At 50.8% G+C, this 24988-nt stretch overlaps 2 protein-coding genes across 19 annotated transcripts in view; one reads left to right on the forward strand and one right to left on the reverse strand.

Moving 5' to 3' along the window:
- The window catches only part of PLA2G2C (phospholipase A2 group IIC), a 69968-nt gene that overhangs the window by 38348 nt on the left and 6632 nt on the right, over positions 1-24988 (forward strand). For 2 of the 15 annotated variants that reach the window (XR_006527559.2, XM_044769877.2), the window contains exons 1-5: positions 9449-9614; positions 17650-17764; positions 20125-20269; positions 20685-20786; positions 22041-22144. Coding sequence is in view for 13 of the 15 variants with exons in the window: in XM_044769877.2 (XP_044625812.2) it covers positions 17725-17764; positions 20125-20269; positions 20685-20786; positions 22041-22144 (391 nt within the window). In the remaining 2 variants the exon portion in view is untranslated. Of the gene's footprint in view, positions 1-9140; positions 9269-9369; positions 9615-9741; positions 9866-9988; positions 10125-10532; positions 10672-17649; positions 17765-20124; positions 20270-20684; positions 20787-22040; positions 22145-24988 lie in introns of those variants that run through there. The other 13 variants (XM_070510863.1, XM_070510861.1, XR_011503590.1 and 10 more) reach the window with 11 other exon arrangements.
- UBXN10 (UBX domain protein 10) lies at positions 77-9942 on the reverse strand. Of its 4 annotated transcripts, none has more exons than XM_014854772.3 (2): positions 9815-9942; positions 77-4668 (listed from the first exon to the last, which is right to left on the reverse strand). In XM_014854772.3, the coding sequence occupies exon 2, from the start codon at positions 4651-4653 to the stop codon at positions 3817-3819; it is 837 nt and encodes a 278-aa protein (XP_014710258.2). In that variant the 5' UTR covers positions 4654-4668; positions 9815-9942; the 3' UTR covers positions 77-3816. The 4 variants fall into 4 exon arrangements, with proteins under 4 accessions (XP_014710258.2, XP_014710263.2, XP_044625806.1 ...); XM_014854777.3 differs by lacking the exon at positions 9815-9942 and adding an exon at positions 7859-7974; XM_044769871.2 differs by lacking the exon at positions 9815-9942 and adding an exon at positions 7175-7290.

Genomic DNA, 24988 nt, shown 5'->3' on the forward strand with positions numbered 1-24988 from the left:
GAGGGACGTCAGAAAGGGCTGGCAGAAACAGCCCTAATCAGGAGAGGAAAATGTCACATCACCAGTGTAGACAAAATAAAACACCCAACTTTATTTTTGTAACATGAGTTACTGTCTTGTGTGTTGGCGAGTCGCCGAAAGTCCGCTCCACTTGGCTTGCCTCCTCCGCAGTGGCCTCTGACCTTCGCTGCTGATATAGTGGGGTTTGGGTTCGTTCTGGTTTCGGGGCGAGGCTAAACAGGCTCGAGAACTTTTATCTTCATTGTCGTGTGTTGCCTTAGGGGACTAAGAAAACAGATGGTCCTGCTTAATTCTCAGAACGATTTCCAAACCAATGCTAAAGTAAAATAACCACGTTTTCTTCGCAATTCTATTTAAAAGGTAGAAAAGTAGATGATCTTACCATATAAAGGGCTCATCTAAAATAACCCCCAAACCGCAGGAAACTGTGCATCTTTTGATCTCACCTTATTAGGAAGACCTCAACAGAAAATCACATAAAGAGAAACTTCTTTGCCTCTCGGGGTGGGTTGGCTCTATATGACGTTAGAAACCCATTTAAAACGGTGATGAAAGCATGAACAAGAGCAAACTTCAGTGCCTGGAATGCCTACTTTTGCGACACATGACAGTGATAGTGATCTCTCACCAGTGTGTAAGGTTAATTGGAGCAGGAGCCTCAAGACTTGGTTTCTCTGTCTGTAAAGCATCTTACGCAGCAGGAAGCTCTGGGGTACTGCTGGCCACGGTCAGGTTCACCGGGTCTCTGCCGCAGGACTGCCCTGGCTTGGCGGCTGCTGGCTGGGTCTCCAGGTCCTTTCAGGGCAAGGACTGTTGTGTCAAAACCACCTGCCATCTGTTGGTGAAAACTTTTTGGATTCTCGATGAGTCACTTATTTCTCCTGCTGTTCCACCTGCTGCCAGGACTAGTTTACCTAGTGGACTTTCCCAGGGATATACTGGACTAACTCGTCATGAAGCTTTGTCCTGTGCAAAGTTCTGTCCCTAATGAGCAACCTCTTGTGCCAGCACGAGAAAAGGTGGAGACAAGTTCCCCTGGCACTTCCACGAGGTGGGGAGAAGACAGGGCAGAGAGCCAGCCTCATCCTCACTCCAGGGGCCTTCCTGGTGAAGCTCCAGCTACTGCCTTCCAGTGCTTTGAGTTCAGAGTCCAGAGGTGTTTCAGATTTTCTTGCCCATGCTCTCTTGCTAGGGCACCAACGCCTGACACCAAGTGTGGCAGAGGGTAGGCCCTCAATGACTGTTGGTTAAATGGATGACTGAGGTCTGTGACCACAGAGTGGGCAAACTGACCTACCCAGGGCCACCAAGAGTAGCGCACTGGGCCCAGTTTAGCCCAGTAGGCCAGGGTGCCTAATTGGTGCAGAGCCACCAAGAACTCTGAAATTCTGATATAGTCTGTTCTTGCCAACTTCAAAAGGAGAGTACGTGGAATAATTCTGGGGAGAAATTCAGGCATCTCTTGCCACACAGACGAGCGTGGTGCTATGATCTAAGCGGAAAGCAAGAGATAGGGGAAAGTGGGCATCTGCAACCCTGGGCAAGAGGACTAGGATTTAATGGCAGAGCCAAGTGGTTTGCCAAGGAGAAACCTGAGGATCCGACTCACGAGCCCCTCTGACCACTAAGTGTGGCAGTCGAAGTCTGGGCTAAAACACAAGATACGCTTCTCCACTGACTCAGTTTCACACAAACCGGTTTTTATTGTTAGTATCATCATCTTTTGTCCCCCCCAAAAGCGTTTATTAAGGTGGTTCAAATCTAGCTTTATTCACATATCCTAATATGTTTCTATGCTTTATGCCTTCCGTTGTTTTCGCCACCCCCAAATTCTAAGGTAAACAGCAGCAGCAAACCCCGAAGTGTGGAAGATTCCAACCCCTTCAAACATGCTCCGTTGCACTGAAGTTTTCTAAAGATTTCCTGCCTCGAGCAATTACCGAGTCCCAGGTGGGTGGGAGTTTATTCTTACCACACAGGAGGTGTGGGTCTGTGGGAGGCTCTTCCCCCTGCTCCTGCCTCAGAGGCAGAGTTAGGAGCTTGAGTCCTGGCTGGGAGGTGGAACTCCTGTACCGGGAGGACCAGACTCGAGCCACCAGGCCCTTCTGCCAGGGTCACTGATTGGGAGAGGTGGCCAGTTGCGTGGGCCTGCTCAAGGCACTGCGAGCCCCGGCCGACCTTGGCAGGCAAAGGAGCAGCTGAACAAATGGTCTTAAGAAGTGGTATGAAGGATGGTATTAAGAAATTTCATGAAACATTTAGGAATAATCTCTTCTAGAGTGATCTGGCTGGTGTGGGATGCAGCCAGGACAAGGAGAGCCTTCTTCAGAGGAAATGATGGTGGTACTAATCTCCATGGCTAAGTATCGATCTGCTGGGAGTCACATTTCCAACCACATCCCTTATCTATGCACAAGATACACTTGTTGCTGAGGCAGCAACACTGGAAGCAACCCAGAAAGGACTCCTGCCTTCTCTGTGTACACAGGAAGTGGGGTCCATAGCAGTACTTGGGGCTTTGTGATGGTTAAGCTTGGGGGGACAAGTGTTCCCTACTCTGAACGGTGATTTGGCCATAAAGGGGATCCAGAGGAGAGGTGGCACTCTTGCTGAACTTACAGTACAAGAGAACTTTGGCAAACTGTCCGCGTCACCACCGCAGAGTTGGAAAAACAAGACTCTGTGGTCTTCAACACAGCTCCAGGCTAAGGCAGTCAGAGGCACTTCACGCCCATCAACCAGACTCGGGCACATGGTCTCCCAGCACAGGGACAGCAAAGTGACACCAAACTGAGGCGCCGTCCTCCTCCGGAGGATTCTAAATCAGAGAACAGGGGCACTGTTGTCGCTTCAGGGGTGCCTCTGTGTTTGAAGTAGGCGAGACACTGAAACTGGGAGATAACACGATGTACCCACAACCAGATAAGCCAAGGAGGCCTTGAGTATAAACTTGTACAGACTTAGAGCCTTGTGCATTTTAAAAACAAAAGATTCCATTACTGACAAAAGCAAAGGGAATCAGATTACACCGGCTTTTCTCAGCTTTGGAAAAATTTTGCACACAGTGAGTACCTACCAAAAGTTGTAAAATCTCGTCAGTCTCTCTTAAAAAGTAGCTACTGGCTAATCCACAGTTGTGGTAGCAAGTGACTTTCCAGCTCTCAGACTACTTAGCAATGTTGATGTGCTGGCGTGTTTGTATTAGCAAAAGAGCTGCTCTTTCCTCTGAAGCCACCTCACACAAACAGTAATCCCCAAAAACCTCGACACGTCGAGCCCAGCAAAGGGGCTCCTTCCACGAGAGGGTCAACCGCCTGTTTCTCAAAGATGCTTGCAAGAAATACAAATGCCACGTCGACATTTCCTGAACCCTGGTTATTTACCAGACTAGAATCCTCTCTGGGAAGTGTTTAATCCCGCATCAAATACAGAAAGGCAAACCATTGGCTTCAAGAGAGTGAGAGTTCATTGTAAAGGCAAACAGGTGCTCCAGAGGGACCCAAAACTCTGGAAAGGAGAAGGCCTGGTCGCAGCTGTTTCAGGAACCGCCGCGGGAACTTGCCAGTTCATCCCAGTGGTGGAGAGAATTTAACAACTGGAAGAGAATCTTCTTAAGGCACCCAGTGCCTGTGCAAATTTCACTGCTTCAAAGGAGATGCTGTGAAGACAAGAGTCCCAAGCATCACAGCCACACCAGGTTCACATGGCACTTCGAACCAAGCTGCCTGGGAGGCCATGGCACCCGAGCACGCTCCTTGCTCAGAGACCCAGGACCCCAGCTGGGTGGCTGCACACTCATGGCCACCCCTCCCCATCTTCCTGGGAGATGCCCAGCACCGACTTGTGGGGGATTCTGCACTCTTGCAGAGATTTGGTGAGGTCAGAGAAACGTCTCCTGGGCACCTCCATTGTTTCAACGCTGCAGTGTCGGTAGCTGGCCTTGTTCTTGTGCTCAGCCACAGCAACAACGGTCTGTAAGTTGTCGGTTGGCCGGAAATGGCGTACAAACCTTCGACCTGAGGGTGATCTGACAGCAAGCAGCAGCCTTGGCTCCTGATCTGATGGTTCCTCCAGGTCTCCAGGCCCGGAGGGGTTCTGTCTCTTGGTTTGGACAATGAATTTCCTCTCCGGGGAACGAGCTCGGGCTCTGGAATCTTCTGTGCTCGTCTTCCTGGTGCAGGACTCCTCTCGGTACAGAGCCTGGATGCCGCTCAGCTGCAGTGAGCCAGCCTTTTCGGCCACGGTTTCCACAGCCCTCTCCTCCAGGGTCTTCCTGTTGATGGAAGGAAGAACTGGGTATTTATTGAGGGAAGACGAACCCCCGAAGGACACCTGCTGCGGCAGCTCCGGGACCTCCTCAGGAGCTCCCTGATTCGGAGATTTGGGTGCGCAGGCTCCTGGTTTCTGGCTGCTTGGCAACTCATAGGGAATGGCTGGAGGCAGGGAAGGCGGTGTGCGCTGAGAGCCCACCTCTGCGCCCTGGGATTTGTGCAGACTGGGCCGCGTCCGTCCCTTGGCGGACTTGGGCCTTATGACGTGCATGTCTGGCTGCCAAACGAAGCTGTCAGCTGCTGTGCTGATAACAGTGCCGCATTCAGGGGGGGTTATGTTTACAGGAGCTTCTGTGGCCATTGCTTCTCAAGACCCCTAAAAAAGCAGGAGAAAAGAGAGAAGGTCATCGATTAAACTTTCTGGGACTTCTGGGTCCGAGCCCTTCACTCTCCAGGTGCCAGAATAACCAACAACCAACCAGCCGCTATCGGTGGCAGAAGGCTTCTCTGGATTTTTGGCATCTGGAGAGGGGTGTCAGTTGCAATTCATTCATTCATTTCAGCACTTGGAATTTACCAATGAACCAAAGTCCTTACAACTTAAATTATTCGAGTGAGGAAAGACCCACAAGTAAATCGATATTATCAAAGAGTAATAAGGAATGAGGAAAATAAACAGAACCTTGGGACCAAGAGTGACTAGGGTGGGAGACTAATTCTTATGCTTATTGGGGGAGCTTCCTTTAGGCTGAGAGACCAGAGGAATGAAAAGGAACAAGCCATGGTCCAATCTACGGGAAGGGGTCAGCTAACTTTTTCTGTAAATATCTTCAGATTTGGAAGCCACGTGGTCTCTGTTCCAGCTATTCAACCCTGCCACTGTAGCATAAGAACAGCCATACACAATACATAAACTAACGATTGCAGCTGTGTTCCGATAAAAAAAAAACTTTATTTCCAAATCTGGCCCACAGGCCATGGTTTGCCCACCCTTGACCTAGGGGGCAAGTTTCCAGGCGAGGGGAGAGCAAGGGCAAATCCCAAGGCACAGCCGGGCTTGCTGTGCTCTGAGGCATCTGCGGGCTCCGGGGGTGGGGAGCCCCCATGCGTGGCCTGTTCCCTCCCACTGACATGGAGGCAGAGAAAGGAGTGCTCCCGGTAGCTGCCTTTGCTTAAAAGAGCAAAAGCAACGCTGTTAAGATACTAGGCAGGGAAACAGACTCAGCTGCACTCGAGAGCTGAGAGGCAGATGACAACTTCTCCCCGCACCCCATCTAAGGAGCTTCTTAAACAGGCACTGCCAGCGGCTCCGGTCCAGGGTTCACTGTGGGAGAGGCACCCTCGGTGACTCCCATTTTCCCTTTCTCCCTCATTCCTTTTCTGACTCTTTCCCCATCTTCCCATAGCTTGCCCTTACTTCAGGTTCCTTCCTACTGTCTTTTCATTCAGCCTTGCTAGGTGGCTCTGAACAAATTACTTTAACGCAACATCCCTCCACTGCCCTAACTTTGCCACCGGCGGGTTTCGGGGAGAGGAGCAGGAAGCCCCTCTGCGGACCCGCCCACTGGCCAGAACTCAGGGAGATGCTCAGGTTCCAGACTGGGGTCAGCAAACCTTTTCCGTAAATGGCCAGAGAGTAAATATTTTTGGCTCTGTGGGCCATATAGTCTGTCATAACTACTCAGCTCTGCCCTTGTAGTGTGAAAGCTGCCATGGACGGTATATAAATGAACAAGTGTGGCTGTGTTCCAATGAAACTTCGTTTACGGACACTAAAATTTGAATTTCATATAATTTTCATGTGGCACAAAATATTATTCGTCTTTTGATTTTTTTTCAACCATTTAAAAATGTAAAAGCTATTCTTAGCTCACGAACCACACAAAAATGGGTGGTGGGCTGGATCTGAGCGGTGAGCCATCATTTACCAAACTCTGTCCTAGCCCAGCTCCAAAGGGGACTCTGGGCACAGGCTAATTCTATAAATGTGCGAGCCAGAAAAGCAGAGCAATTGCCCCAGGGTCACAAAGCCAGCTAGCGGCAGAGCATGAAACAGAACCCAGGTCTTGTGACATCTGGTCCTGTTCTTGAGGACTGGGCTTGGTGTCTCCCCAGCACTTATCATTTTCTGTCTTCCCACCTACCTTGTAAACACTTTGGGGGCCTCCAGACTTGGATCTCCCAACAGGGTGCTCATTACCAGTGAAATCACATGGAAGCATGTTCTGAAGTGTGGCGGGAGGCGTAAGCATTTCTCTATGCAGGCCCAGAACTGCCAAATGAGATCTCCCCCTCTTTCCTCGCCATTTTGGTGGGCCCTTCACTGACACGATTACCACCAGCTCCTCCTCCCCATTCCTGGTTACATCCTTCCCAGGACACTGCCACGTCTTGGGCTCCCGCCTCCCTCTGAATCCTGACCACTACTGTGACTGCTGCTCTCTCTGCCCACAAGCTGACCAGGTCTCTCCCAGCCCTCTAAAGACCTTCTGGTAACTTCCCAGTGCCTCATGGTCCCCAAGAAGCAGCATGTTTGGGTGCAAAGGACACAGCACCTGATGTCATAAGACCCGAGTTCTATTTCAGGTTCTGCCAAGAGCTAGCTATGTGACCACGGGGCGATCATTCTACCTTTCTGCTGCATCACTTTCCTCAATGACAGAATTGGCTATATCACCTAGAAGACATTATTTAAACACCTCTGAACATCAGTCTCTTTATCTGCACCATGCAGACAGTAATAAGAAATAATGCAGGTAAGGCTGTAAGCACCAGGCTTAGGACACAGCCAAGGCTTAATTAAGTGGTAAGGCTTTTTTCCTTTTGTTTTTGTTTTTCTGTTTGTTGAATGCTTTCTATAATTTTAGGTTCAAAAGTCTTACTTGTTGCTTCAGAGCTTTTTCCCAGGGCATCCTTGGTGGCTGCATTCCTAGTCACCTCCAACCAGATGGGTAAATCAGGGCACTGGTGCCTACCCTGCCCACTGCGCAGAAATGCCAGAAGGTTGGTTTCAACGAGCTCCTGCCTATGAAATTGCCTCAAAAATGCGAAAGAAATGCTTTCTAATAAATTTCTTCTAATTCCACACTTTAATCCTATACTTACCTCAAATTCACTAACTCCAAGCTACCTCCATCACCCAGTCCTGAAGGATGTCATTCAAGCCTCTTAGCTTTGCACTCTAACATTACATTCTGTGCACATTATCATTACTGCCTAATTTTAGGAAGCATCCTCTTCTTTCCCACTAAAACCACAACTAAACAACACACAGTAGCCCTACACATGCCTGAAGTCCTACTCAGTTCAAAATCCACCCTCTCTTTCTTAACTCAAAGGCCTGTTTCCCGATTCTGCTCACAGACTGAGTCTGTCCACATTTTCCACTTCTCCCAGTCTTTCACACCCAATCTGGCAGCTGCGAGTTCAGGAGTCTTCTCCTTGGCATCCAAAAAGCCTGCCCAGCTCCTTGTTAATTTAATCTATTTTCTCATCAACTGTGAAGAATGTGTTTTTTTTTATAAACATATTTTAGTTTTACTTGAGTTCTAAAGTCCCTCACTTACAATTAAGCAGCTCTGCACTTGAACTCAGGACGGCAGGAGCAGGTCCTAATTGTCCAACCGTTCTGCTAAGACAAGCTCCACTGGGAAAGCGCCTCCCCTCTCGGCCTGCCCTCCCCCCCGGGGAATGGCTATTAATTTGCCACAGCTTCGACAGAATTATCACAGACTTGGCTTCCAACTCCCACACAAGCCTCAGGAAGGCTTGACTGTCAGCAAGTTTGGTAACTTAGAAACCTCTTCCTTAACAACTTTGATAAGGAAAGTCATGTGTTCTCATAGGCTCTCTGCGGGGTTATTTTTAACAGTAAAACTTGAGTATGTGCATGTACTTTCTATACCTTTTGGTACTATATAATTATCCATGTTCAGGGGGTGTCATATTCAAGACACCCTGGTCATAAGATAACATGACTGGGAGCTGGCTCAGAGGAAAAAAAAAAAACATCAATTATGACTAATTCCTATAAGCCCACTCATGGTTATTTAGAGACTAACACCTCCTTCAGGTAAAACCGTTCCATCGAACCTGCTTTCATAACCCACTGCCTCCTCTCGAGCGCGGGACCATCTGTTGCATGGAGGGAACACCAACTCTCCCCAGCCTCTATCTCACGGAGAGGGGAGGGCACGGAAACAGGTGTTTGGGGACCTGGACCAACTCACACCTTGGGTCCCTGACTCTGCCTGCCCCCCTCAGTCCAGGGAGGCTTCTACAGCACCCATCACTGTCCCTGCTCAGCTCATTTCACCACCTCTAGGCCTGGCAGACTCTCAACCACAAAGTGATTTGACAAGATCTGGGCGTAGGCATCCATCAAGCTGCCAGCTGAAGAGGCAAGTGGCCTGTTTACTTAAACATAATAGCTGCACCCCCGAGGGCTGCTAGGAGTCAGGAAACAAACATTGATAACTGTTTCCAAGGAACCGCCAGAAGGGCAGGTGCCCACTCCTTCAGACTAATTGCCCAACCAACTAGAAAGAAGGAAACATTGATAGGAAAAGCTAAAGCCATATTCCTGCTTTCCAAAGGCACCCACCTCCCACCAGAGGGGCAGCTCACCCTTTCTCACTCACAACCTAAATCTAAATTGACAGTAAATGCAATAAAATACACCCACCCACATCCCATCTGCTGGTATATACCAAGGATGCATGCATTTGAATTGGTCTTTTAAAACTGTTCATCAGTTAATACCATCCCCTGCCAATGCCCCCTCCTCCTCGTGAGGCTCAGGATGAAAACACTCAGAAGAACCAACAGGAGATGGTAGCTGGCCTGAGAATGAGAAAACTTTGGTACCATTCCCAGTTCCACCCGGGCTAATGATTAGAAGGCACTGTCCTATGCAGAGTGCCACATTTAAAAGGGGGAGTGGAGAAATTGGACCACAAGCCACCAAGTGATCAAAGGTTTGGAAAAGGAACTGGGGATGATTCCAAAGGTGGAAGGGTGGGGGGGCAGCTCAATTATCTCCACGGCCTGGCAGCTCTGGAAGGAAACAAGCTTAAGCAGTAGAAGGACGGCTTTGGGGGAGGGCAAGAAAGGCATCCAGAAAGTGAGAGTTGCCTTGGGTGAAAGAGGCTTGGTCTGGGGGAGGCTCAGATCTGGTTCCGGTCTCTCCGTGTGACAGGACATCCTGCTGTCCCTCTGGATCTGTGCCCTCGTCTGTACTGCCCAGCCAGGAGGGCATGGCCCAGCGCTTTCCTAGGCCCTCTGGCTTCCGCAGAGCGCAGCAGGTGTCCTAATCCAGCAAGGGTGAGCTCTGGCCAGGCTGGCTTTGCCCCTGGGGAGTAGCCACTTCTCTCACGGGCCCTCGCCTGTCTCCTGGGGTTCGCCACAGGGCGGGGTCTGGAGATGGCCATCGGGGCTATGTACCGGGGGAGGTTGGGGGGGGGCTCGGATCCACCTCTCTGGGACCCTTCCAGGCCTCTAGAGGGAGGCCGGGCCGCGCTCACCTCGCAGCTCGGCTCCATCCGCCGCCGCCGTCGCCCTGCTCTGTCCTGCCGGTAAACAGCCCGGGTCTCCCGGGCAACCGCGCTGGTGGGGGGCCACGTGCTTCCGGTCTGGCAGGATTGGCCTGGCCTGGCCTGGCGGGGAGGGATAGGGGGCTGGGCGCGGGGGCGGAGGCCGAGGTGGCGACAGGGCACCAGTTGGTCTCGCTTGCCTGCCTGGTTGCTCACCTCCGAGGGGAGAGATCATCAAGGAGGGGAGAGCCCTGGCCTGGGGGCCTGAGGGAGGGGAACAGTCTCGCCTGACTCAAACCTGGTTTGTGACCTTGAATCTTGAATCGGGCCCTGGTCCTCTTGTGTCCCCGGCTTTCAGATGAAGCTGCTAGACTGGTTTCTGTGAACCCTGGAATCTGAGTGGCTGCTCTTTGGGCATCTGAGTTCAGGATCACTTGTCTGCCTTTTCTGTCCTCAGTGCAACCCTTTCCACACCAGTTCCTCGTCCTCCTCCTTTCCACATCAGCCTCCCGCTGCCAGGCCACATCCGGAACCAGCTTATCAACCACATCTGCTTTGACTCTCCAACCATGACCTCTTGTACTTCCAGCAACTCTGGTCACTTCCACCTCATTTGTCTTTCAACATCTTCCAGACTCCAGTCCATGGCCCTCTGCTTTCTCCCTGCCTATCAGCCTGCTTCTCCCCGATCCTGTCCAGTCCGTGGTCGGTTGCCTCAGCCAGTCTCTTGAAGAATCCTCCATATGCCCTTGTCCTGCTGTCTCTCCATCCCTCCTGCCTGATGGAACCCCAGTCAGTCCACCTACACCCAGGTGCTGAAGAAATGGTGACCAGCCCCAGACGTTGAGGTAACGGGAACGTGATCTCCAACCTCAATTGGGCATACAACCCTATGCAGAAATCCTTCCACTTTCCCCAGCTCCGTTCTGTCTCCTTTCTCCTCAGTGGCTCTTTCAAACCTTGTCCTCTCTCCTGAAATTGCCCACCTCTGCCCCCTCTCTCCTCCCATTCAGAAGGCATCCTTCCTCCCCTCTTCAGAGAGAAGCTGGAAGCCATCGTATGGGAAGGCTGTCAGCTTTCTGCCAGGAAACTTACAGACTTGTCTACTTTTGTTTCCTTGCTTTCCTCCTTTCCTCTGTTCTAATGGGAGGGAACCATCCTCTGATTCTGTCCAAGACTGACTCTCGTCCACGACTGCCCTGAAGCCTGTTCCCTGCCACAGGGCCTGACGTACACACACCCTTCCCATACTCCAGGCATTTGCTCCTGCTGTCACCTTTGCCTAAAAGATTCTTCTTCACCCCCCCCAACCCCTCCTCTCCTTCCTTTGCCTAATGCCCACTTGCCCTTCAGATCCCAACTTAGTGGATGAACACTTTCTTGCAAAATGGAATTAAGGTGGCTTCAGGAGTCCTAACTGGACTATTGTCTGCCAGGCGCTGTTCTAGATTCTTGGAATATGCAGATGCATAATTTAGTGACTATGTTATTGAAAGGTAATGTTAGTAGACATTCAAGAGCCATATTATCAGAGGAAAGAATTAGGATTCATTACCTGGAATTGTAGCAAACTATTTGCTGTCTTGTCTATCTCAGACGCATGGACACAGGATTGCGACAGAGCACAACTCTGACCCTCCTATGAGATGTTCACAGTTGGTTGAGAAAACACATCTCATACCCATAGAGGGTTACAAATCAGAGTATTTTCAATACATTTGAGCCAAGGGTGGAAGAGCAGGCACGGGCTGGACGTGATTATGTGCCAAGTGATTGGCAATGGCAGAAAGTTCTTTGGGGCCTGGAAAGGAGAGAATCCTTTCAATGGTGTTGTTTCCGCCCATCTCAGGAAGGAGGCGCCTGATCCGTGGGAGCTGCTGGCGAGGGCCTGGGCTGGGCAGGGCTCATGCTGGGTGGCCTCCTCGCCTACCCTGGATGTCCAAGGAGGCATCTGAGGCCCCAGGAAGGTGCAGGAGCTGGAGGTTTGAGGATCTGATGGTTTTGCAGCTCGGTGCTGGTGGCTTATTTCTTGTAAATGATTCTGTCAGAAATATCTAAGCAATGCACTTCAGCCTTTCAACGCCCACCCAAAAAAGATGAAAGTGGATTCTTCATCAGCTATTTTAATATCACCTAAGAATTATGCAATCTTCTGGAAAATCAAATTGGCTTCTCATCCCCTTTGTGTGTGTGTGTGTGTATGTGTGTGTGTCCCCACATGGGCATGCAGTGAAATGGTACTTATGCCTGAGGCCTGTTGAATATTCCGCAGTATGTGCCTTTTGCTCTCCGGTGCCACGTAATGCACAGTCCCGGGGGCGGCTGGAGGGAAGGAAAGGAAGCTGGCCAGTCAATTGCTGTGCCCACCTGTTCCTTAAAGAGACAGCTGACTCTGCTGTCCTTGTCCCTCCTTAGAGAGGGTGTCTTCACAGGAGGAACCCGATAATGCCCGGTCTCTGGCACACACGCGCAGTGGATTCTTAGTAAACGTGGCCAGAGGTCACTGCTCTGCCAGCTTAGATGTGGACTCACCCTCCTTTCCGGCCATGGTTCCCTCTGCTCCCCAGCTCTCTCCCTGGGCATCAGTCACCTTGTTCCCCAAATGGGCCCTCAGCTTTTCCATCTCCAGGGTCTTTGCTCATTCCTGCCCCACCCTGCTCCCTTCCTTGAAGTTAATCCAAACTTACTGATCCTTCAAGGCCCATCTTAAAAGTCATCTCTTTCATGAAGGCCGTTTCTGACCAGCCCCTCTCCCTGTACCCCCAAAACTCATGTGCTTTTCCCGGTTCCTTTGGGTCCAGTAGAACAGTCCCAAGAAAGCAACTGAACCTCAGGGCCCCCCAAATTACTGAGTGGTAGAGAAGTTTTAGAACCCCACCCGGCTGATTCCAAAGCCCATCCTGTATCCCAGACCCCTGTCCCCACTCGGCATTCCTACATGGGACTTTATCTGTACCTGCCTGCTGCACAGGTCATAGGGGTTGCAGCCATGGCCTCTGGAGTCAAGGCTTGAGTTCGAATCCCGGCTCCGCCACTTGCTAGCTGAGGACCTTGGGTAACTGATTTAACTTCTCTGAACCTCAGTTTCCACATCTGTAGAATGGAGATGATAAGAATAGGATTGTTGCGAGGGAGAAATGAGATAACATGTCAAGGTCTTAGCACAGTGCCTGGCACATGGTAAAGGATTGGTGAAGGTTAACACTCATCCTCATCCTGTTTCCGTCTCCTTGTGGGCGGGAACTTGCCTGTGTCTGAGTCTCCTGCTTTGCCCACACAGTGCCTGCTTCGTGGTAGGTGCTCAGTAAATAAGAATTAAATTATGATGATGGTGATGCTGATTCCACAGCTGGCTTTTCTACTGAGAGATCCAGCAAAGCTGCCGTTGGTGACCCCACGAGGATTTCTGGCTTGAAGTCTAAATGACCTCCCCACAGGCCGGGCTGAAGGCAGAAGCGTCAGCTTCTTAGCAGCTTGTCCCCAAAGAGCATTTGGCCTCTTTTTGAACTAGTGACTTCTAGATTTTGGAGTCTATACCCAGTGTCCTCCTCTGTCTGTCCTCGATCCCATTAGACATGTTGATTGAGATGATGGATAACCTTCAAGCGGAAGGTCGACTGGATGGATACTCTGGCAGAGAGGCCAAGAGGCTGGCACAGTTAGTCGTGCCTCCTGGTGGATCAGCATCCCGAGGGGACCTGCAAGGGGGAAGATTCTGGATAATGAAACTTACCCCTTGAAGTACCACAGTTAGTTTTTTATTTATTATTTTCCCCATTTTGTGAGAAAATATCCAAACTATATTGCCTACTGCCCAGTCTTCTTAAGCAGAACATATCAAACACCGCAACTCACCTTGGCTACTGTTGACCAAGTGCTTTCGCCTTCAGGAGCTTGTTGAGTCTTGCCTATGATCCGTAGGGGGCCAGGGTCATTGTCTCCACCTCACAGATGAAGAAGCTAAGGCTCAGGGAGCATAAATGGCTCTGCCAGGAAGTGATGGAGCTCTGCTCCAACCCTCTTCTCTAATATAGATCCGGAGTTATTTGCTCTCCACCTTTGCAATCTCTTGCACAATGCAACATTTTCTTGGTCACTAGAAGTCAATAACTGTGCTCCAGATGCAGGGCTGGTGCCGTGGCTGGAGCTCTCTGCCCCTACACTCAACGGCCCCAGGGTTTGTAAGCTTGATCAGTTTTCGTTTTAATCATTGCTCCCTCCCCTTTGCCTTCCTACTACGAGCAGCCACTCTAGCTTCACTCCTGTTCATCTTCTGGGTCTGAGAAAAAGAGGCTTATGCCTCATTAGAATTGCGTCTAAAAGAAGATGCTGTGGTGTCTGCTTGCATGCTCGGTTTTTGGATGTGTTTCTCAGCTGTGTTTTGGATAAGAACAGTGCTTGGCTCACCACCCGCAGGTGAGCAGGAGGACTGCCAAGGGGTTAGGGTGATGCCTTTGTGGTCAGACACACCTGGGTTAAGTCCTGTCTCTGTCAATGTGCAGAGAAAAGTACTAACTTCTGCCGGCCTCTGTTCCCTCATCCGTAAACTGGGGTTGATCATCTACTCCTCACTGAGAGTATTGAAAGAAGATTCAAGGAGATAACCCATGTGCTGTGCTTAGCCCTGTGCTGGTTCTCAGTAGGTTGTAATTTTTGTTTTTATTTCTGTAACTTGAAGCATGATAGGACTCTGATCATTCATTCATTCATTCCTCAAACCTTTATGTACTGCCCGTCTCTCTGTGCCTAGTTTCCTTATCTGTAAATTGAGGATAATGTCTATCTAGCTGGGGGATGTAAGGACTTAATGAGTAAATGTATGTAAAATGCTCAGAAACTGTGCAAGATATAAAATAAGTGTGAACGAGTGTTACCCACCATCATCATCAGTACTAGTTTGTGCTAGATAGATGCTAGGTGGACAAAATAAATTGACCTGTGGCCCACGGATCTTGCAGGCTCTTTCCTCCTTATTTTGTCTACAGGAAAAAAGCCAACCAGTGATTCCTCACTGTCTACATAAGATGGATTGATGAGTCTGAGAGGGCATCTTAGGGACCTGCCAACTTGCTGGTTTAGGGGAGTCCATGCCCCCATCTCTACCACGTTCTCACCCCTCATCACATCTCTGTGCTCTCGGTTTTGGTTGAGCACAATCCAAAGCACCCACAAATGGTTAGTCAAGTGGAGAGAACCATGTTCATCTCACCTAACTCATAGCCGTGAAGGTCAGTGTCTGTGAAAGTGCTCTGCAACCTTCAGAATGCCACACGGACAAGAGGTCCAGGCAGGGAGCCTGGCGTGGTGCAGAGAGCACTGGATCTGCAGTTAGGTGCCCGAGGTTGAGTCCTGGCCCTGCCACTTGGTAGCTGTGTGGATCTTTTTCAAGTCACTTCTCCTCTCTGAGCCTTGGTTTCTCAACTCTCAAATGAGAAAGTGATAGTCCCCACCTGGTAGGGTGTTTTTGTGGTGAGGTGGGAGCGAGGAGTAAATAGGAGCAGAACACGAATTTAAGGTTCAAGACCCCCACAAACGCTGCATCCTTTTGGAGGTGAGTTCACTGCTCCTTCCACTGAGCTCAAAGGCATTTATTTACACAATGACTAGAGTAATGCTCATCACTACCCGGGCTTAAATTGTCCTTCCTGGACACGGACTCTGAGACAAAGAAGTATATTGCCGGGAAGCTTCCAGGAGAGACACCTGTCAGGAAGTAAGGAAGGCAAGATTGAGGGGAGGAAGAAGATGACCCACAGAGGGAAAAGCTGACACACAGAGGCAGAAACTGACACTCAGAGGGAGAAGCTGACACTCAGAGGGAGAAGCTGACCCACAGAGGGAGAAGCTGACACTCAGAGGGAGAAGCTGACACACAGAGGCAGTTGCTGAGGCCTCAGCTGGTCCTCCAGGGAGCTCTGGGGCTGGGATGGCCTTTCAGAGCTGTCCTGAAGGAGAGCAGGGATTGCGCCTTAAATCTTCGCCTCAGCCAGGCATTGGCTACTCCTCCCCTCCTCACCAGGAGGGGTCATAACCTTTGACTAGACTGTTCCCTGGAGCAGAAGCAACTCCCAGGAGCAGCTGATATTCCAGCCCTGGAGAGGGGACCTGCGAGGCACTGTGCTAAGCATTCCAGAAACAATGGAAAACCAAACGTAGAACTTCTGCCCGCATGGGGCTCGTGGTCCACATGTTTTCTGTTGACCCATTTCGTCTCTCCAGCAGCTCGGAAGCCCTCCTTGGGCCAGAATCTTGTCTCATTGGATGAGCGGAGAGTTGGTCCTTAATAAGAGCCCGTAAAATTTCATTACCGGTAACGCACCTGGGTCCCTTTGTTTGTCTCCAAAGTGTCTTCACCTGCCAGTTTGAAAGATGTGCGTCCCTTCTTCATGGACTAAACCGTCACATGCTTATTTTTTCAGACTCAAAAGAGAAAAAGGAAGCCAGCCTGTAGAGATGGAACCTAATTTAGAAACATCTCGCGCAGCATTTGAAATGAAGGCTGGCTGGGACCAGGCCTGGTCAGGGCCCAGAAGCTCAGCATCCACCAGAATTTTGCCAAAGAGGGCAAAAAAAGAGCAAAGGTGTCTGATGAACTCTCCAGGGCTCTGCGGCAGGAGGCTCATTCTGCAGAGTGTAAATCTAGCTGGAGCTCTGCACCTGCCAAATCCTCTAGGCTCAAGTGAGCCATTGTTCACACTCCAAGTCCTGAGTTATCAGATTTAGTCTGATGTATGATGGGCGCATAAAGACCACCTGTATTTGAAGAGAGCTGTTGACTGACCCGTGGGGCCCCCGCCCAGTGACGTGGGACCCGGAGCCCACGTTCTCCTCTGTCCTCCTGTGGTAACTGTGCCGAATACGGCTACCACTGCCGTTGCTGACGGCAATCAGAAGGGTGTGTCTGCCTGTTCCAGCATTTATAGTACAAAGCCGTTTACTTGTGTGGTTTCAGTTGGTCCCCCAAGTCTGTGCAGTAGGGCGCTACGTGAGTGCGAGGAAGTTGTCCAAACTCTCCGGGCCTCAGTTTCTCCACCTCTAAAATGATTATAGAGCTTCTCGAGTTATTGTGAGGATTAAATGTTGTAATACCCGTGAAGCCCTTAAAGAAAACAGCACTTGGTGTATAGCAATTTCTTATTAAATGTTTGAAATTACTGGTGGGTAATTTTAGTCTCACTTCATGGGAGAGGAAACGGAGGTTCAGAGGGGCTAGGTTTATGAACAAGACGCCTGGGCATCAAGGAAGGAAAACATGAGGACCGACGTGCAAATGGGGCTGGACTTTCCTGTGCTGGATCTCCATGACGAACCCTACGCAGTCACGTGCGGCATAACGACATTTCAGTCAACAACAGGCCGCATCTACGACTGTGGTCCGTGAGATTAGTACAGGTGTGCAGTAGGCTATACCGTCTAGTTGTGTGTAAGTACACTCTGTGGTGTTCCCACAACGATAAAATTGCCTAACGATGCATTTCTCAGAACATATCCTTGTCGTTAAGCGACACTTGACCGTATACGCCTTTAAACTTGGGAACCGGGGGAATACTGACTCCTCAAAAGAAAAAAAAGGTGAAGGGATAGTGTTGCCAAAGAAAGAAATTTAAGAAAAAAAAACCACTTGCACTTTTCCAGCTATTGAGCCCTTTTTATCTTTATATTGAGGTCTAAATACCAGAAGGGGTATCATATTCAGAGACAATTAGTTTGAGAAAGCTCTCTTTGCTCTGAGCCCTCCACGGGGGGGCTTTAGAAGCCCTGCACTGTGGTGGGGGCTTTGCATCCACACAGCCTTGCCTCATTTTGGTCATTTCCTCCCCAAACAGGAGTTCAACTGGCAGACCCCTCCGGAGCAGAGGAAGGGGTGATCCTGGCACCTTGGCCCCGTGGTCTCCTCGGGAATGAAGATCATTGGTGTTCTCGTGATCTTCGCCTCCTGCTGTAAGTGGCAAGCAGCCGGGAGAGCTCCAGGGTGCCCTCCTGCCATCTGGGTGCCAGTGTCTGGGGCAGCCCCTCCTGAGGCGGCATGGGGTGAGGGAAAATCATGGGTCACTGAAAAGAGAATCAGAAGTGGAACAGGCCCCCACGAGTCCTCCTGCTTCTGTTTCTTCTGCAAAATAGGCTGATTCGAAGTCTTGGGAGCTCACAGAACTTTTGGAAAATCGAAGGTTACTCACCGTTTGCTTAGAAAGGGGGCATTTGACTGCCGTTTCACCGCGCGCAGCCCCTTCCGGAGTCTTTTTGGTCCTTTGGATGCTGGTTGCCTTTATTTAAAGTAATGTAGATTCTAGAATTGAAACGCAAGCATGTATCTAGCTAATTGAGGAATGATTAATTCTTGACTTTCTCACGGTGACTTATGGAATAATTGGTAATTATAAGTCATTGCTACCAGGAGATCAGATTACAGACCTCTGCAAAGTGAAAGAGAACTTACTAGGAAACAGTATTGGGTCTGTTGGGAAACTCTTTGACTCTGGTTTTATTAGTTTAGTAGAGATTTGTCTAAATGCATTTTTCTGTCTGTTTCGGCTGCATAGAAATAATTTTAGGTCCCTAAGTCAAAATGTCAAAAATGGGGTTCCTATTTTCCCTTAGTCAGTGGTAGACTTCAAGTTTTCACGATCATAGTGTGGGGGGACCTGTAGGCGGGAGAGCCGCCTCTGCAGCCCCCACAATGTGCCCTGAAAATCAGTGCCTGACTTTGTTTCCAGGGGCTGCTCAGGCAGCAGTGACCACTGCTGGGCTGCGGCCCCCTCTGCGGTGCTTTGTGACGACAAGGCATCCAGAACCACCGTGTGAGATGAGAAGGCTCCTGGGAAAATTTCCCCAAACCTTCTGTCTCTGGTTTTCTTCTTCAAGTTCATGTTTTTATTTTATTTTTATTGCAAAATATATATGCTTGTAATTAAAAAGTCAAATAAGTGACTATAGAGTCCTTCGCAGACCCCAATCTTTTTTTTTTTTAAAGATTTTTTTTTATTTTTTCCTTTTTCTCCCCAAAGCCCCCCCGGTACATAGTTGTGTATTCTTCGTTGTGGGTTCTTCTAGCTGTGGCATGTGGGACGCTGCCTCAGCGTGGCCTGATGAGCAGTGCCATGTCCGCGCCCAGGATTCGAACTAACGAAACCCTGGGCCGCCTGCAGCGGAGCGCGCGAACCTAACCACTCGGCCACGGGGCCAGCCCCCGCAGACCCCAATCTTTTGCCCACACCCAGATGTGGCCATTCTGAAGAGTTTATATACATGCCCCTAGGCCTTCGCACATACACATTTCGAACATTTAATAGAAAAGTAATACACGCTCAGTATAGAAAAAAATCAAATTGCATTAAAGTTTATAAAATAAATGCTGCCTGTTATTTTCTCCACCTACTTCCCTAAGCCCATTGCCTAGAGATAGTGCTATTAAAAGATATGTTTTTAAGACATCATTTAGTTATTATCCTCCTGTCAGTGGATGTGTGGGTAGTTTCCAGTTTTTTGATATGACAAGTAAGCTGCAGCAAACATCCTCATATATATTTTTTCTCCCCACTTGCATAAGCATTTTGTAGAAGTAAAAATTGCTGGGTCCATGTATATTTGCCATTTAAAAAAATGGACTCAGGGCATCTTTTCTGCCCCTTAAGTATTTTGTTTCTCCAGAGAGATTGTAAATGCCCCATTATATCTGTAAGGACTGGCATTTCTGCTTTGAACTTTTCCTGTTAAACTTTCTCATCAGACCTGGGGTGTTTCTGCCTAAGATGGTGTTCGTTTGTTTGTTTTTCTTAAAGATTGGCACCTGAGCTAACATCTGTTGCAAATCTTTTTTTTTCCTTCTCCCCAAAGCACCCCAGCACATATTTGGATATTCTAGCTGTAGGTCCTTCTGTTTGTGCTATGTGGGACGCCGCCTCAGCGTGGCCTGACAAGCGGTGCCATGTCCGGGCCCAGGATCCAAAACGGTGAAACCCTGGGCCGCCGAAGCAGAGCGTGTGAACTTAAGCACTCAGACATGGGGCCGGCCCCCTGTTTTTTTACTTTTGAGGGGAAGACTGTAGTTGACAGTAGACTGTTGCCCTGAACATCGTGGAAACTGGGTTCTCATCCTGGGCTAGCAAGAAGCCAGCTGTGTGATGCTGTAGATCCGATTCTGTTTTCCATTAAGGAGGCTGATGATCCCAGCCGTGCCCATGAGCCGTATGGGGGGGGGGGGTCTCCTGATGGGCCCGAATGCAGAGCCCTCTGGTCAGGGGATGCCAAGGTGTCATGGTTCTCATCGGGTCTTTCCTTCTTCCTTATTTTCTCGTTGGCAGTGATGGCCCCCACCCACAGCAGCTTCTGGCAATTTCAAAGGATGGTCAAACACATCACAGGGCGGAGTGCCTTCTTCTCATATTACGGATATGGCTGCTACTGTGGGCTTGGGGGCAAAGGGACCCCCGTGGACGACACTGACAGGTGAGTGCAGAGGCTCCAAGGCCTCCTGTCATTTGATTCGTGTTGAAATCCATGCTTGAAGTGAGAGCGACAGATTGGGACTCTTGCATGGCAAGTAACCAATTCAGGTGAGTGTAAGAAAAAAACTGAATGGGAGTGGGAGGAGGGGCTTGAGGACCCCTGGGCCTGGGCTGGCCTCCCTTATATGCGGCCCGTGCAGTTGCAGAGCTGGGATTCCTAAGGTCCCACACGTGGTTGACTGCTCTCTGTCACCATCCTGAAATTCTTAATAATGTTTGAACAAAGGAGCCCTGCATTCTCACTTTGCACGAGGCCGTGCAAATTATGTAGTCAGTCCTGCTCAGAGCTCTAGAAACGTTTTCAATCGTCGGTCCTCATGGCAAACATGGTCCTCTCTCAACTCCCCATTCTTTAGGAATATAGGCGCAGCAAGGCTGACTCGCTGTCTCCCAGTCCTGATTCCGAATTCCGGGAGAAAGAATCCAAGGGGCTCACTTTGGAAAAGTTGTCCGTCTGGGTGAGGTCACCTAGCACAGACTCGGCTGCCAGGCCTCCTCCTGAGGATAAGGGAGAGGGGAGGGAGTTTCTAGAAAAAGTGGAGCTTGGTGTAATCTAGCCAGGGGAAGAACACACAGGGTAGTTGGCATGTTGTTTCATTTGGAGAAATCAGAAGCAAAATGTTCCTTGCCACTCTAAATCGAGTGTGGATAAATATGTGCCCACTCCTGGAGCTGGATTCCTCTGGGTTGGGCTCATGAGACGGTGGAGTGTTCCAGCTGGAAGGACCCCGGAGCCCTGGAGGGGAACTGATGAAATGCCCATCATGTGTCGAGCACCAGAATTTGCACAAAGGGCCTAACTTAATCCTTGCAGCAAATGGCCGAGGCAGTGTTACCATCCCCATTTCACTGGTGACAATGATGAGGACCCACAAAACCAAAGTGGCAAAGCCCCAAACACACAGCACCTGAGTGGCAGAGTCAGGATTCGAACAAGAATTTGCCTGTTTCTAAGTCTGGGCCATTTGATGCTCTGAGCCTGTCCTTCTAAGTCCAAAGCCTGCTGAGAATTTTGACGCTTTTAGCCAAAGACGACAGTCAGCAAAGAGCCCGCTTGCACATGGAGATGGTGAGAGAGGAAGATGTTTTCTTTTTCTGTCTTAGAATCCAGTCGCAGGTCTCTGCACGCCTGGCCCTGGAGTGCTGGTTTAGGAAATGAGCTGAGGCTGTTCCCCAGCTGTTTTCTCTCCTTGCATGTTCCCCCTTCCCGACCCCGGCCGACTCTGATGCCATGAGAGCGAGGACTGAAGGAGTCTGTATGTTTTTGCTGACAGTTGTCTCCTGAGAAATTATCACAGAGCCTGGCACATAGTAGGTACTCAGTAAAAAGTCATTAAGTGAATGCCTGAGTCACACAGAGCTAGGTTTGGGTCCTGAGTCTATCATTTTCCAGCTGTATAGATAATTTGGGGAAATTCAGCTCTCTGAATCTCGTGGCTGCCCCTAGAAAATGGGGACAACGATAGCACTTCACAGAGTTACTGCGAGGAGCTAACAGGGTGGCAGGAGGTCCCAGAAAGGGCTCATTCCATGTTAGTGGTTGTTTTTGCTATTTTTAATATGATCAGGAATTTACCTCCCTACCTGCAGTGCCTTCTCGCCCAGGGGAGGAGGCAGGTGAGTCCTTTCTGGTTCTCACCTGTGGTCCTCCAGCTTATTCCCCAGGGGCCCGCCCCCAGGTGTGCACCGTCTCCCTCTGCTCTGGCCGTCAGGTGCTGCCTGGCGCATGACTGCTGCTATGAGAAGCTGAAGCAGCTGGGCTGCCAGCCGGTGCTGAACACCTACCAGTTCCACCTCGTCAACGGGACCGTGGCCTGTGAGTAGCCTTCTCTGCGGAGAAATGGCTCTGAACCTGAGCCTTTCCTTCATGTCTGCCTCCCCGTGGACCCAGAGAACTTTTAGGGAATGAGATTTTTCCGTGTTGGGATGGAATGGGCCACTTCCAAGGATCAGAGCTTCCTGAGAGTCCTTGCTTGGTCTCCCTCGGCTCTCCCCTGTCTACAGCTGTATCTCCAGCACCTTCTGGGAGCACGGAGTCTGGCGTATAGTAGGTGTTCAATAAATAGCTGTTGACTTGAGATTATGTTGAATTTTGCAGCTTCGCTTGGCAACTGTTGCTGTTGAGAACGTTCCTCCTTATGTCTGTCATGTGTTAACAAAGCAGCTCGGCTGTCTTTCAGTTGAACAAACATTTGTGAAGGGGACTGCATGCCAGTGAATAGGAGGTGCCCTGGAAGGCAAGTCACATGGCATCGAGGCCATGCAAGGAGGAGGGCAAAGGACACGGCAGGCAAGGACTGAGTGTCCAGCACATGGGGAGTGGCCCCCAGTATCCCAGCACCTGTTCTGGGCTGCTGGGCTGGGGGGGCGGGACAAGCACATTGGAAGGCGCTGGGTCGTAGCTGTCTTGTGAATGCCATTCATTCCAGTGGAGCCAGTGATTTGAATGCCCTTAGAGCGTGCGTCTCACCTCTTGTCTGGCCTGGTGGAGTTGCATAAACCACTTTCCCCCGGCTGTATTTGTTCACAGCTGGGAGTGTGTCTTAGGGTTCATCTGTCTCCTTGCGGGGTCGGGAACATCCCCCTTCCCCTCATCTCCCCCCTTATCATGGGTGCTCAGCACTCAGACCCCAGGTCTCCCCAGCGAGCCCCACCCGGGGCTCCAGCTCACGACACACCAAGACCCCCCAAGAGTTAGGACTGTGCAGTCTCGCTGGTCCCCATGGTGAGACCTGAAATGTGGTGGCCTGAGGACTCGGGCCCCTGCAAGAGGAGGGCCAGCCCCAGCTCTGCTTCTGGGCCTCCACAGCCCCATGGCTAGGTACCCTGTCAACAGGAAGAGAGCCCCCTTTTCTCAGTGTGAGCTCAAGGAGACTTCCTGTGTTGGACTCTCTGGCTGTGACCAGCCTCAGGCCTAAAGCGAAGTGTCTTCTGTGAGGCCCCAGGGCCACGTCCAGGAGATGGGCAGGGATCAGGGCCGAGAGGCGGGGGGGGGAGGAGGCACTAGAGGAGGTGGTCCCCGAAGTATTGTTTCCTTATGCATAAGATGCCTTCCAGAGGCCAGGGACCGAGGTGCTGACCACCTCCTCCCACCCCTTCAGCTGCACCATGGGGGCGGGGAAGGGGGCACGGGGCAGTGTGGCTGTTGGTTGGTGAGGGAGGGGGCATGCAACAAAGGTACCCCCAACTCTTCTCAGCCTGACTCGTGCCCTCACTTTCACGTGGTGTCTTTTCCCCTCTTTTTGTCTTCATCTTAACATCTGTCATGTCAGGTGTTACCTTAACATGGTTGAAAAGGCATCACTTTTAGAGAAAACATACTCAAGGAGTTCTTTCCTCTGACGCCCCCCAAAAGTGCAGGGGCCAAGGAAGAAGGGAAGAGTGCTCTGAGGAAGGAAATGGAGTGTCGGTAGGTGCCACGGGGCTTCCCGCACTGCGGTCTGGGGCTCAGACCAAGCCTCTGCCCTCAGCTCCTGCGGGCTGGCTTTGCTCACGAGGGCTGGCCTAGCCACTCTGTGCCTGGAGCAGCTTCTTTATCAGCCTTCTTCACTCTCCATGTGGGGACCAGAGCCATAGCCCAGGACCCCAGAAGGTGGAGGAGGTGGAGGAGGGGGACCTGGGGCAGAGCCTGGAGCCCTGGGAGGTGGCACACGGAAACAACCTCACCTCAGCACATGCAAGAGGTGCCGGCAAGGGCTGGAAGCTGGACTAGAAGGTTCGTGGCCTGGGCGGTGCTTTCTGCAGATGCTGCTCCCTGCCAAGCAGCAGCAGCCCCTTGCTCCTGAAGCTTGACTGGGGCTCCCAGAGTCCAGAGCCCCGCTGAGGAAGGTAGCATGGGAGACACTTCCCCATCACCGCCAGGACATCAGCAGCCCCCTCCTCAGCTGACCCAGCCAGTGAGTACCCGCCCCTGCCTTGCAGAGCCCCTGCTCCCAGGAGTAGGGCTGGGAGCTAGGTGACCTGGGTTCTCATCCTGGGTCTGCTGCTGCTATGTGCTGAGACCTCAAGGAAGACCAGCACATGTCTGTCCACTTGCCCAGTATTGACTGAGTGTCCCTTGCGTGCCCATCCAAGGCTAGCACTGGGCCAGAGGCCAGGGGCACAGAAGAAGCAGCCTCAGGCCCGGCTCCCTTGGCATTCTCCAGAGCTGAAAGCGCCCTTAGGGACCATCCAGCCCAACCCCTCATTGTAGCGATGAGGAGACTGAGGCCAGAGACGGCAAGGGTTTGATCCAAGTAACAGGCAAGATTAAAACACGTGCGTCTTGAGCCTTTCCAGTGCTCTGGAACACCCTGCCTGGCCTGGGTGTTCCAGGCCTCAGTTTCTTCATCCATAAAATAGGTGCAGCAGCAACAGCTGCGGTTGCTGAGCATCTGTGACAGATGCTTTACACACGCACCTTGAACCCCCGTGGTAAACCTTGGAGGTGGGTATCATTCTCCCCATTATCAGAGAGGACCCTAAGGCTCAGAGAGGTTAAGTGAGATGCCCAAGATCACACAGGCAGGGAAAGAAGAGCTGGGATTCGGACTCAGGTCATCTGACCCCAGAGCTGATGTTCCTGCCTCACACCACCCTGCCCAGGGGCAGCGGAGGTTGGGAGGGAGGTGGAGATGTGCTTGATCGGAGGGTTCAGACAAATGCGAGTTTACTGTCTGCA

Source organism: Equus asinus, chromosome 5, assembly GCF_041296235.1.
Source record: "Equus asinus isolate D_3611 breed Donkey chromosome 5, EquAss-T2T_v2, whole genome shotgun sequence".
NCBI lineage: Eukaryota > Metazoa > Chordata > Mammalia > Perissodactyla > Equidae > Equus > Equus asinus.

Coding starts and splice junctions, on each gene's coding strand:
- UBXN10 (XM_014854772.3), bottom strand. CDS start 4,653: ATGGCCACAGAAGCTCCTGTAAACATAACCCCCCCTGAATGCGGCACT.